At 39.0% G+C, this 13,813-nt stretch overlaps 1 protein-coding gene across 6 annotated transcripts; it reads right to left on the bottom strand.

Annotated features, from left to right (window-relative positions):
• Positions 1–1,095: 1,095 nt before the first annotated feature.
• Positions 1,096–13,804, bottom strand: LOC130924581 (cationic amino acid transporter 2-like). Of its 6 annotated transcripts, none has more exons than XM_057851241.1 (14): positions 13,647–13,804; positions 12,967–13,035; positions 12,034–12,166; positions 8,942–9,326; positions 8,421–8,576; positions 8,188–8,353; positions 7,914–8,050; positions 5,197–5,419; positions 4,994–5,130; positions 2,456–2,558; positions 2,247–2,380; positions 1,995–2,161; positions 1,804–1,912; positions 1,096–1,694 (listed from the first exon to the last, which is right to left on the bottom strand). In XM_057851241.1, the coding sequence occupies exons 3-14, from the start codon at positions 12,163–12,165 to the stop codon at positions 1,564–1,566; spliced, it is 1,980 nt and encodes a 659-aa protein (XP_057707224.1). In that variant the 5' UTR covers position 12,166; positions 12,967–13,035; positions 13,647–13,804; the 3' UTR covers positions 1,096–1,563. The 6 variants fall into 6 exon arrangements, with proteins under 6 accessions (XP_057707224.1, XP_057707227.1, XP_057707223.1 ...); XM_057851244.1 differs by having other exon boundaries at positions 12,034–12,159; positions 13,647–13,802; XM_057851240.1 differs by having other exon boundaries at positions 12,034–13,035.
• Between the last annotated feature and the right edge of the window lie 9 nt (positions 13,805–13,813).

The following is a 13,813-nucleotide window of genomic DNA, read 5'->3' as shown; positions in this document are numbered from 1 at the left end:
TGTACGAGGACCTGTTTCACCTAACGAGCAACGTAGCATTTATAAGCCTCCAAGCTCTTAAAGTTTTTCAAACTTTTGTGAGAGTAGGCTGATTTTGTGTGGACAAGATAGTTGTAAATATCAGGGTCAGGCAAAGATGGCGAAGACAGCGGGTCAAAAAACATCGATTTAGGCATCAAATACGGATCTGGCGAATGGATAAACTGAAGCTTTTCCATGTAACGCCTTTTATGCAACGCATCCAATGAGTTTACAGCGTCAGATAACACCGGGGCTTCCATGAATTACTCTATAACAGGGGTGGGCAAACCGGTCCTCGAGGGCCGCAGTGGGTCCTGGTCTTTGTTCCAACTGACCCAGCACAGATAGTTTAACCAATGAGGTTTCAGCAGAAATGAGAAGCACCTGACTGCAATCGACTGATTGCACGTGTAAAATAGCAGATTGGTGAAAAGGTGTCCTCTTAATGGGTTGCAACAAAAACCCGCACCCACTACGGCCCTTTGTGGAATAGTTTGCCCACCCCTGCTCTATAACTTGCACGACTAATTGAAAACAATGAGAATAGGTCTAAAAAATAGGTACAATATGGCGGCCGGATACAGCGACACGTCATTTTGTGACGCAGGTGAGTAGGGTCTATAGCCCTTTAAAAAATTTACAGTACAATATTTACAGAGTATGTCTCAGCCAAGCTGGTCTAAACTCACAACTTTTCTATTAGGTTCTGTTTTTTTAAATTGTCTTGCATTATTGGTTGATATGACTTTGGGTGAAAATCAGGCGATGTTAAAAGAAATTAAATGGTTATCATTCAAATCCTATGCGAATGTACTGGCAACAAAGATGCAATGTTTAAAGCTGTTTGTAATTTGGATTTGTCATGTGGTTCCAGAGTACAACTATGTACATAGTTTTAGGTTTTGTTTGTTCTTAACGTTCGCTAATCTGATTTCAAAGGTGTTTTTGGTATGCAGGAAATCTGCGTGCGGGTGGACTAAATTCTTGATCCCTTTTATTTGTATTCCAAATGCTACACACGACACAGGGGGGACAAAAAATCTTTGGTAAACAACTCAATAACACAAGTTTCTCTTTAATTTCAAGTATACATTCAAAATGTATAATTACAAAACATGTACACCTTTAATATTTACACTTAGGTACAAGAAATGTGCTGCAAACATGACTAAAACAAAAACAGGAATCAGGATTAGCTCATGACTGCCGTTTGCTAAAAAAAAAAATGTAAAAAAATGAGAATTAATCAAAAAAGTAATTTCATACAGTTTCAATAAAATACAAGTATTGGCGAATGATTTGTTTTTACTACAGTTCATAAAGCACATGGGTGCAAGAATGTCTTCCAATCCGGAATAAATGGAAATATTATTGGCAAGATAAAAATTGTGGAACCCAGACAGCGGAAAACAAAATGTGCATTGAGCCTTAAGTGCATGAACGTGTGATAGAGTCATTTTGAAATGCTCATCACTGTAGGAAGGAATAAAAAAAATGTCTCACAGTAACATCTCTATTCATCTCTCCCCAGCCTGCTAGTGCTCAAAATTTGCACTCGCTAAAATTTTCCTTGTCGGTAATTTCACAGATGGTTTCGATGTCTGACAGTTTGGTTTTGCGACGCTGGCTCTCAACACTGTAATGCAGCCCATAGCCAAAGTAGATGATCAGACCTACAGAGATCAAATAATGCTTACTGACTTCAATGTGAATTGCATTAATGGGACAGACAACAGCTTTGAAGGTTCCACTGTACTAAATATGTGCTTGTTACATTCTCACCTATTGCCATCCAGATGGCATATCTCAACCATGTGGCGGCTTGTAACTGGAACATGAGGTAGACGTTTATAAGTGTGCTCACAATGGGCAGGAAGGGGAGTAAGGGTACCTATTGAGCACATGAATTTCCATAAGTTGATATGGTAATCTTGTGCTTGGTCACTCAAATTCTTTTTGTAAAATGCACTCACCATGAAGGATGCTCTATTTGGGTTCTGTGGGTGCCTCCAGATGGCGAAAACGGCAAGAAGCAAGATAAAGGAGAAGATGCATACCAGCACTATACTCCATGCCTCCGCGTTGTATAGTGAATCAATAGCCAGGTTTAAGGTGATGCACAGAGCAGTCACGCATACAACTGTTGTCAGATATATGAAACACAATGACGTATGCTGTAGCAGTGCAAACCTTAAGAAACACTGATCTGTTAGTCGTGTTCTTACCAGAAATTAAAATCAGAATGGTGACTCTTCTTGAGGTCTCTGAATTTGGAGATGCTGGAGGCTTAACAAAGGAAAGGATGGAGTTGGATTCCATGATTTTTAACTCTCCACCGTCAGTTGGAGACACTTGATACCTAAAGTGACAGCAAATACACAATATGAAAGGATGTAGCTCAAAACTTGCGCGGTGTTAATGTACGATATGTGACCTCAGTATGAGGATGCATATGGCCACAAGTGTGTAGGCAAACAGAGTCCCGATAGACATCATCTCCACTAAGGCATCCAGGTCGAACAGCACAGCCATGAAAGCTGAAAATGGGAGAAAAGCAGTACTTGTGACAGTGATATATTTTCATCCTCCATTCATAGGCGGAGTTTGACTTTTGGGGCAGGGGGGGCACAACGTGTTGATGACCCCAAAACGCAGTGTCAGCAATAAAAAAAACTTAGAAGAATATTTACGATAGTAAGTTGAAAATGAGTGTTTTTTGTTTCCCATCATGCTTGAGGGGAATTCTAAATCAGGCTGCTTAGGACAGCTATATACCCTACCCACCGACGTCACAAAACCACGTGCTCGCTGTGTGGTTCCGCCCACTTGTCCGTCATTTTGTCTCTGTATTAGCATTGTTTTCAATTGATCGAAGAATTTAAAATGCATTTCATGGAAGACCCGGTGCTTTCTGATGCCGTAAACTCACTGGATGTGTTGCATAAAAGGCGTTATGTGGAAAAGCTTCGTTCTATACAGTCGCCAGATCCATATTTGATGCCCAAATCGATGTTTTTCGACCCACTGTCTTCGCCCTGTCTGCCTGACATCTGCTACGCTAATATTTACAATTATCTTGTCCACACAAAATCAGCCTATTCTCACGGAAATTTGAAAAACTTCAAGAGCTTGGAGGCTTATAAATACTTCGTTGCTGGTTGGGTGAAACAGGTCCTCGTCCACGAAAATTCGGCAGGAATCTATCTTGTGCTTGGAAAGGTGAGTTACGAAATTTTCAGTTCAAAATCTTTTGTTATTGCTAACATCCACTGTCAAGTCTAATGTATTTCATGTCGTTTGTCAATGGAGTTAAGGCTTTTAATGTTTATATGGTTTAGCGATAGCACTCTCACTACATACATACGTGTATGTTGTCGGCGATTAGCCTAGCAATGATCTTAATTGTGGTTATTTGTCAGCCCCGTAGACGAGGCCAGTTTCTTTCACTTGGTACCAGCTATATATTGTTCAAAAATAACGATGGTGGAAGAAAGGGAAGTCACAAACATCTTGAATTTGAAACTATGTCGTACTACGTCGTATGTTGTCGGCGATTAGCCTCGCAATGATCTTAATTGTGGTTATTTGTCAGCCCAAAACCCTCTAAGTATATCTTAAATGCATCTTACCGGATATAAAATGACTACTACATAGTCTGTGGTGATTTTTTGGTGCCCAGTTTTCACGTCGAATTGCAGCCGTCCATTTCGCTCTCTTTGGATCCCTCGGAATACGGTAAAACTTCAAGTCTCTCCTTCCATCTTCTCTGTTAGTGCAACCAACAGCCACACACGCCTTCACCATTTTGATTATTAATGTTAAGGAGCAGAAAAACACGCCGTAAATAGAAGAAATGTACATAGCCGTAACAGGTTAACACTATGTTTTGACGGACAAGTGGGCGGTACCATTCAGGAGAGCGGAGTTGTGACGTCACGTGGGTAGGGTCTATACTTTTCGCCAAGATCGTTATCCATTGAATATTGTACGCTTGCCGGTGTCATGCCAATGCAGTTACCCCAGTCAAAAATGGTATCCCCTGCACGGAGCCATATGAGGTAGATTTGTATCTTCACTATTCAATATTCGAATGCAAAAATAAATTTGAAACTCAAAAAATGCATAAGCTATTTTTCTATTTTTTTTTTTTTTGTTTTTTTTTGATTGAAGTAAACTAATTTTTTGATTGAAGCAACTTTTTTGATTGAAGTAATGTTGTTTTGTGTTTAGGTCACATTTTGGCGAGGATATTTGTGTCTTTATTATTCAATCAAAAAATGAGTTGCTTTAAACAAAAAAAATATATATTTTCAAAAGAATAATCACTTCAATCAAAATAAGAGAAATTTCAGTCATAGAAAAAAAGTTTTCGAATGCGAAAAAATATTTGAGACTCAAATATTTGCATTTGAACACTTAATTTTTCCATCAAAAAAGTTTTTGATTTTAGCAATCCTTTTTGTGTTTGGGCCATATTATGGGTAGCACATTTGTGGCTAAATCATTCAATCCCAAAAAAGTCGCTTCAATCAAAAAATAAAATAAAATCATTTGAAAAATAAAATTGCCCTCCCCTATTTTTTTTTCTTTTTAAATAATATGCTAGGTCTATTCACATGATCTGTTCGAAAAATGATTTTGACCCATTATCACAATAGCTTTTTTCGTTCATTTCATTCATTTTTGTTGCTTGTTTTATTGCTTTACAACTTTTATATATATAGGAAAGTCAATTACATGCAATGACATTTTTGTGGCCACCAGGGGGCCTGCCCCCCCTTAAACTCTGCTTATGCCTCCATTCCAAAATGTAATTTCATTGAGTTTCATACAGAATTTTTCTTGACAGTGTTATTCATAAAGTTGCAATTAAAATAGAAAATGAAAAAGCATATCAGACAGTAAGAAAGAGTAATGGTCCCACACTATTTTGCCATAACTGAAATCCCAATTCTATCATTAAACTATTTACCTGCCACACTTCCAGATGTGATTGTTGCAATACCAGGACTACCCCTGGAGGTGACTTTGGTCAGGGGTTGGAAAAGCAGGCCATCCCTTGCCATGGCAAACATCACCCTCGGCATGGGAAACATCGAGCCCAACAGACTGCGCAGACCAATAAACACAGGCTAAGACATTGACTGCATTGACCGGGACAGTTTTTGCTCATACCTCGTAGACAAGGCACAAAGTGAACCCACGGCAACAACATATTTGGCGGCCCCCCAGCCGATGTATTCAAATGCCACAGGCAGTGGGCTTTTTTTGTTGAGCATGTAGTAGGGCATCATGAGGGTAAGTGCGGCAGAAACAGCAAAGTAGGCCAGGAAGCAGATTAGTAGAGAGGCCACAATCCCAATTGGAACAGACTTTTGAGGGTTCTTCACCTCCTCACCTAAGAGAAACAAGAAAAACATTGTTTAAGCAAAATTGTCTGAAACTCCTTCTGCATGGTCCCATTGAATAAAGTAATGCAAATGGATACTTTAAACTTTTTATTTTACTTAATTTTTGCAAGATGTTTTTTTATTTTTAATGTCCAAGGGGTAAGGTGAGGTGAGAGTCATCGAACAGGAAACTGAGGTACGTAATTTTGTAAAAGTGTTACACATGTTTCTGTCATGGCCATTCTATACAATGTGGATAGGTTGGGAAGATATAGAATTAAAACAATTAAATGTACACTAGAGACTTTGTTCAGTCTCCTACTGTATGTGGAGATTTTATTCTAAAGCACAACTAGTTTTATACCGTTGCACTGCCATCATCCTTATTCAAGTCGGTGGTTTGTTGTATAGCTTACTTGTATGATAGCAAAGAATGAAAAATAAAGGCTTTCCACTTCCCACTTGCACTTTTGTCACGCTGTCCGCGACAGTGATCCCTCGCTACTTCACGCTTCAGACTTCGCGTCCACAATCCACTGCATTTTTTTTTTTCAATTAAAAAAATAAATAAATACAGATGAGTTGTCCCGATCCGATCACGTAGTCTCACTCTCCCTCCTGCTGCTTTTCTTGGTCAGGCAGTGCACCGGAGTTAAAATTAGCGATGATTTACAGATGTTAAGGTTTGATCTTGCCAGAGATGTTTGGATGACGAAACTTCAAAGCGCCGCATGCATCAGTCATTGTTTAACTTGTTAAACAGTTGCTGTGGCAACTCATTGTGTGTAAGTGAGCAGCTTGAGCGGATTTGAGTGGAATCACTCAATGTAGCATTTAATAAAGACAAGCGTTTTTGTACTTCATTCCTGTTTAAAAATAATTCCGTGAGACAGTAACATGTTTAAAACTCATCATAATTATTGCATTTGAAGTGCTTACTAACCATTTATTAAAATATATATAGATATTTTTTTTAAATTTTACATTGGGAAATAAAGTGAAAAAACATGGCTTGTAGAGGTGGGAATCTTTGGGCACCTAACGATTCGATTACGATTCAGAGGCTCAGATTCGATTGTAAATCGATTATTGATGCACCACAACCCCCCCCCCCCCCCCTTCTCTTTTTGTACACTAGTTCCAAAATTGTTCCAAAATCCTCTCAGGCTAAACAAACTACTATTTCAGTATCAAGTTAACCGTTAAAAACAGTAAATAAAATACTCAATCCCCATTCTGTATCGGCAGCTTTAAACTACATTCAATTAACTTGTAAATCAACTGTTAAAGTTGTTAAAATTGCTCCCGTTATTCCATAATTTCCCTTCTGTCTACTTTCGACGTGAAAGTTTTAAAACTGTTTCATCATTTAAAGATAGATTCAAGTCAAGATTTTGCTGATTTGTGTATTCATTTATTATTTTTTTTTTAGATAAAAATTAATTAGGTTCGCTACAACAGAGCCTTCTAGAGAGTGTACTGCTTTAAAATGGCGTCTGTTTACTAGCGCGGGAAAGTCTGTCATTTCGCATTTAGTTCTTGGTATATGATCTAACACGGCCGTCGTCTGTCATTTCACATCTAGTTCTAGATATATATGATATTTACCATAGCTGTATGTTGCCGTATGTTTGTAGCAACTAGCAACTGGGCGCTGTTTGTAGCAGCTGACGGCAGCAGTCAGGTATTATTGTTTTTTTTTTTATCTAGCGGCATGAGTTGAACATGATATCTACTCTCGGTCCGTTCCTCATTGCGTCCTGAAGACCGCGCTGACTGTGTTTTATTTCCGCTTTACCTGGTATAATTCAATAATCGGAATTTGGATGTTTGTGAATCTTTCTCGAATCTTCCACGGGCAAATCGCGAATAATCTAAGAATCGGAAATTTCGCACGCCTCTAATGGCTTGTATGTATCTTTTTCCAATGCTAAATCTAAATAAATACACTGAACACACACACACACACAAAAAATGTGTGCTATTTCGCTGTTTTTCACTTATCGTGGAGGGTTTTGGTCCCCATTAACCGCGAAAAACAATGGATCACTGTATACGTTACAAACCTTTTCCCCGCTGCCTGCATACTTCCCCCCTACTGTATGTAAACTGTATGTAATTAACAAGTAAAATTTAGAGCATGTACAAGTTTAAAAAAAAAATAAAAATAACAATAAGTCCTGTTAAATGTTACTTAAAAGCTACCTGACAATGAAAAAAAATTGTTTAGACATTGAGCATTCACGACCAAATTATGTCGCATTAAAAAAAACATAAGCATTACACATGACTTCACAATAACATTAGCATAAATGCTAATGCGGCCTGAGTAGCCAGAATGTTCTCATCTTATTTCTGGAAAATGTTTGCTGTTGTGATGCAATATGCAATAATGATATCTATATATAAATATATATTATTAATAATAATTTTAGACCATTCTTTTTTTTTTTTTTTTTTTTTTTGTGGGTATGTTTTATAGCCTTAAGGTGGTCTTCTCACCTGTCGTTGCGATTGTGTCAAAGCCCACAAAGGCGTAGAAGCATGTTGCCGCCCCAGCCAGGGTTCCACTGATGCCGTAGGGGAAAAAACCACCGACTCCGAAGTTGCTTGTGATATTGGCAGTGGTGCTCAAGTTACTGAACAAAACAAAGTGTATTATCTCACCGGCGGCTTTAATATCCCATAATCTGGAGTGCGATAACGTCTTATCTCTCAATAAGAGGATGCTACATGCACCCAAACACAGACGCAGGTTGTAACTCTTTGACTTTACTTGAGTTGTGCTGTGGCGTTGAGCAAATCAGTTTCACTGATTTGCCAGTTAGCGATATCGCCTTTGATGAAGCCTGAGATGGCGACAAAGACCAGAACCAGGATGTTGACCCCTGTGAAGACCTTGTTGATTGTGGTTGACTCTTTCACTCCAAATGAAAGCAAGCCTTCAAAGAAACAGATGAGCTTGCATTAGACTTGATATGAATTTTTGTATTGCTAAGGCTGTCTTACCAGATAGAACCAAGATGAGAAAAGCAGCAAAGATATCTGGATAGGGTGCCAACCCCGGAAGGCCCATTGCTGCATTTTCCGCCAAGTATTTGGACATGACACCCCCGATGAGGTCATCAAACGTCCCACTCCACGCAAGCGCTACACTGGACGTGCCTAAGCAGAAAGTGAATGGAAAAATGCAATAAACCAAGTCACCATTTAACTGCAGTCATAAAGCCAGGAAATATACATGTTGATGTTTCTCCGCATCCGATAAACTTTAGACTTTAGAGGTTTATGGTCTTATTTACATGGCAGTAAGACAAGATTATATGAATGTGAATCATCTTTGTAGATTCTGCTTCTACAGCAGGTGGAAGGTCACATGATGTATCATGCGGATGGTTGATCATTTATGTTCGGTGTCCTCTAAATATGTTACGTAAGATAGTTTTCAAAAATAGAACATCAATAAATAACAAATTTCTTCTTTCACATTAAGAGAAAATAGCTGTTGATAAAAGAAGGACTGAACTTACCTATGACATAAGAGAGAAGCAGATTCCAGCCGGTAATAAAAGCCAGCAGCTCTCCGACCGTCACATAGCTATAAAGGTACGCTGAGCCAGTTTTTGGAACTCTGGAGCCAAACTCTGCATAACACAATCCGGCGAATATAGATGCCAGAGCAGCGATGAAGAAGGCGATGATGATGCTGGGCCCGGCAGACTCTCTGGCCACTTCTCCGGACAGGACGTAGACGCCGGCCCCAAGCGTGCTGCCCACACCAAGCGCTACCAGGTCAAGAGTGGTCAGGCATCGTTTAAAGGTTGACTCCTCCCCATCGGGCTCCAGAGGTTTCGTTCGCGACAGGCTGGAGAAGAACAACTTGAGCGCCATGCTTGGGTCCGGAATGTAAGGATGCTGGATAAGGTTGTGGAGACACAGGTGGAAATGCGGCCGGGTGTCATGAAAGGAGGGAACAGTGTGGGAGTAACGAGAAGAAGTAAAGAGGAGTTGAAAAGGGCGGGTCATTCAACGTCAATGAATCATTGTCAAGACAGCCTGTAAGTAGGACTTACCCTCTTCAAAATATGCCTTATTATCAACAGAACACTAATTATGAAATCTTTAATACAGAGCATTATTAAGTCATTCATAATTTATGTAATAAGAATAAATATATGATCAAATGAACAACAAAGGTAGTACTACTAATGAGCAACCCTTTTTAATTGACATATTGTAAGAATAGTTCACTTACACAGAGGTGTTTTAATTAGGGGTGGGTATTGATTAACAAACTTTAATTAATTAGATGCTTGCAATCAATCTTTTAATCAATCAATTTGTTTAAATCAGTTACATGTTTTTCAATTTTAAAGAATCTTAGTGGATGAATGAATGAAAAACAATTACCCGGGCAAAAGCCTAAAAGATCTTAAGTTAAGGTACCATTTTAGAATTTTTTTCAGAGATGCCCAACATTTAAACCATCCCCGACCCTCCCCCCAAAAAGACAACATAAAAAAAAAAAATAATAATAATAAAGTGCACATATTTCTTCAGTTTTAAGAACCAGAAAAATAAATGGTTATTTGAGCGGCCTATAACTCCAAGTAAATTCAACCTCTTTTTGACCAAGGACTGATTTTACGTGAAGACATATTTTGACTTACCTTTTCAATGAGCTGGCCAAGGGCGTAGGTATGCCTGGGGATGGTAGGGACACTACCAACTTTTCAGGATGCTCAAATTGTCCCCACCAACTTTTAAGCAACCTTATTCGAATAATACAATGAGTTCAGTGGTATAGGTCATTTAGATTGTCTTCCCATATACAGTGGGACAAATAAGTATTTAGTCAACCACTAATTGTGCAAGTTCTCCCACTTAATATTAGATGGGCCTGTAATTGTCAACATGGGTAAACCTCAACCATGAGAGACATTATATTGAAAAAAAAAAAAAAAAAAAAAAATCACATTGTTTGATTTTTAAAGAATTTATTTGCAAATCATGGTGGACAATAAGTATTTGGTCAATATCAAAAGTTCACCTCAATACTTTGTTATGTACCCTTTGTTGGCAATAATGGAGGCCAAACGTTTTCTGTAACTCTTCACAAGCTTTTCACACACTGTTGCTGGTATTTTGGCCCATTCCTCCATGCAGATCTCCTCTAGAGCAGTGATGTTTTGGGGCTGTCGTTGGGCAACATGGACTTTCAACTCCCTCCACAGATTTTCTATGTGGTTGAGATCTGGAGACTGGCTAGGCCACTCCAGGACCTTGAAATGCTTCTTACGAAGCAACTCCTTTGTTGCCCTGCCTGTGTGTTTGGGATCATTGTCATGCTGAAAGACCCAGCCATGTGTCATCTTCAATGCCCTTAGTGACGGAAGGAGATTTTCACTCAAAATCCCTCGATACATGGCCCCATTCATTCTTTCCTTTACACAGATCAGTCGTCCTGGTCCCTTAACAGAAAAACAGCCACAAAGCATGATGTTTCCACCCCCATGCTTCTCAGTGGGTATGGTGTTCTTTGAATGCAATTTAGTATTCTTTCTCCTCCAAACACGAGGATCTGTGTTTCTACCAAAAAGTTCTATTTTGGTTTCATCTGACCATAACACGACCTCCCAGTCCTCATCTGGATCATCCAAATGCTCTCTAGCGAACCGCAAACGTGCCTAGACGTGTACTGGCTTCAGCAGGGGGACACGCCTGGCAGTGCAGGATTTGAGTCCCTGGCGGCGCATTGTGTTACTGATAGTAGCCTTTGTTACTGTGGTCCCAGCTCTCTGTAGGTCATTCACTAGGTCCCCCCGTGTGGTTCTGGGATTTTTGCTCACCATTCTTGTTATCATTTTCATGCTACGGGGTGAGATTTTGCATGGGGAGATTATCAGTGGTCTTGTATGTCTTCCATTTTCTAATAATTGCTCCCACAGTTGATTTCTTTACACCAAGTGTTTTACCTACTGCAGATACAGTCTTCCCAGTCTGGTGCAGGTCTACAATTTTGTCTCTGGTATAATTCGACAGCTCTTTGGTCTAAGCCATAGTGGAGTTTGGAGTGTGACTGACTGAGATTGTGGATAGGTGTCTTTTATACCGATAATGAGTTTAAAAAAAGGTGCCATTAATACAGGTAACGAGTGGAGCCTCGTTAGACCTCGTTAGAAGAAATTAGACCTCTTTGATAGCCTGAAATCTTGCTTGTTTGTAGGTGACCAAATACTTATTTTCCACTCTAATTTGGAAATAAATTCTTTAATAATCAAACAATGTGATTTTCAGTTTTTTTCCCACATTCTGTCTCTCATGGTTGAGGTTTACCCATGTTGAATAGTACAGGCCTCTCTAATCTTTTCAAGTAGGAGAACTTGTACAATTGGTGGTTGACGAAATACTTTTTTGCCCCACTGTATGTAGGGATAAAAAAGACCCTACCTTTATTAAGTGTATTATTTGTATTATGTTCAGACTGAAATTGATCCCTTTTTACTTGCTGGATGTGCCGATCCATTTTTTTCCCCTCAAACGCACATTTGATTGGCTGATGACTTGACCGCATGCCGCACCACTCAATCCCATCCCCCAACGGCAACACAGACACACTCACACTGCGCACGGTAGACACAGGAACATTCAGGTCTTTGGAGTTGGACTTGTAGCCTTGAGATTGCCCATGCTTCCTCACAATTTTGCTTCTCAAGTCCTCAGACAGTTCTTTGGTCTTCTTTCTTTTCTTCATGCTCAATGTGGTACACACAAGGACACAGGACAGAGGTTGAGTCAACTTTAATCCATTTTAACTGGTTGCACGTGTGATTTAGTTATTGCCACCACCTGTTATGTGCCATAGGTAAGTAACAGGTGCTGTTAATTACAGAAATTACAGAAGCATCACGATTTTTTAAAGGGTGCCAAGACTTTTTTTTCCGGTCCATTTTTGGAATTTTGTGTAAAATTACATTGATTTTTGTTTTTTCATTCTCTTTTGTGTTTTTTCGTTGCAAGCAAAATAAATGAATGAATGAATAAAGATATTACTACCAAAGAGACCAAACCTAAGCCCTTGGAGCCGGCCCATTGTTTTGTGGGCAAATTTTGTAAAGACAAGCACATTTTATATATTTCCACAAACCCACGTTTTATCAGGTGCTTATTTAATCTAATTTCTCTATTTTCAGTGTGCATCAGTTTAATTGGTGTATTGGGAAATTGTGCACTGACAAAAGTTCCGTTGTTTAAAGGTTTCACGATTACAATGCAATCTGTGATTGAAATATATAATTTTTAAAAAATCATTAAATCTTTAGTATTTAATTAATCATCATTCACGTGTTGAAATCATGCCTCTATTCTTATTATTGACTCATAATTGCCATCTTTAATCCACCTTAATCCAATTATTGTTTTATAATGCCAATGTTTAGTTATATGATTGCCTCACATAAAATAAGGAAGCCGAACCCTTTACTCAACCTTTGACAACTTCCACCTTTTATGAGGGTATTACATCAACAATTATTTTGTTACTAACAATTCTCACCTCACTGCTGCAGGATCATGTCCGAAGATACCGCCGCTGGAGTCAGGACAATTTGAATTTTAATTACAGCTATAAACAAATAAAACATATGTAAACAGTAAAGATAGTGGTGTAATTAAATGGCAGTGTAGTCTACCACACAATGTCCAGCAAAATAATAGGAACATGATGAACGTTTTCATTTACACATCATTTTCATTTTTCGTGTAAATTCCACCATGCCTTGCAAAAACTCGTTTTAAAAATGCTTACTGGATATAATCAAATTGGAATAAACACTTTCATCTTGACGGAAATTTGTGTACTTTGATTGATGACGTCCGCACGCAAATGTGTGACGTAATCAATTACTGGGAACTGCTAGTTTTCACCTCGACATTCACTAACAGCGGGTTTTAACCCCCTTAATCGCTCCTAGCATCCACCACAGCAGTCTTGAGGCAGTCCGTGTGTACCTTTCCGTCTACCTTTGACCAAACATAACACTTGCCCTTGCTATCTGCTGAGCTATCAATTCCAACGTAGAGATAATAGGCTTATTACAACTCACACATGCACATGTGACGTGTAACTGTCACCGCTGTTATTAGTTTCACATTTACAGTACTGTAACCCATGGTATAATTCAAAACAAAACTCAATACATAATAAGTTTATACAGACATGTTATTTTACTGTACCTTGTTTGCTGCCCCAGGAGGACCGTCCAACGTCGAGAACATTTTTTTTTTTTTTTTTCAGCGCGGGTCTACAAGCGTAGCAAGCGGGACCCTCCCACTCAATGGAATTAGTCACAAAGTAGCCTTTCTTGCCCTTGTTTGGATCATAATGTGCTCATTATTGCAGA

The sequence above is a fragment of the Corythoichthys intestinalis genome, chromosome 11 (assembly GCF_030265065.1).
Source record: "Corythoichthys intestinalis isolate RoL2023-P3 chromosome 11, ASM3026506v1, whole genome shotgun sequence".
NCBI lineage: Eukaryota > Metazoa > Chordata > Actinopteri > Syngnathiformes > Syngnathidae > Corythoichthys > Corythoichthys intestinalis.
Note: the sequence above shows the minus strand (reverse complement) of the source record. Positions and strands in the feature narration are given on the sequence as shown.

Bases quoted from the DNA above. Each gene is read 5' to 3' on its own strand.
- LOC130924581 (XM_057851240.1), bottom strand. From the start codon at position 12,165: ATGAAGAAAAGAAAGAAGACCAAAGAACTGTCTGAGGACTTGAGAAGC. The intron at 9,327-12,033 runs GTGAGTGTGTCT...AACCTTATCCAG, and splicing joins CTGTGTCTACCGTGCGCAGT to CATCCTTACATTCCGGACCC. The intron at 1,695-1,803 runs GTGAGAATGTAA...TGATCTCTGTAG, and splicing joins TGCCATCTGGATGGCAATAG to GTCTGATCATCTACTTTGGC.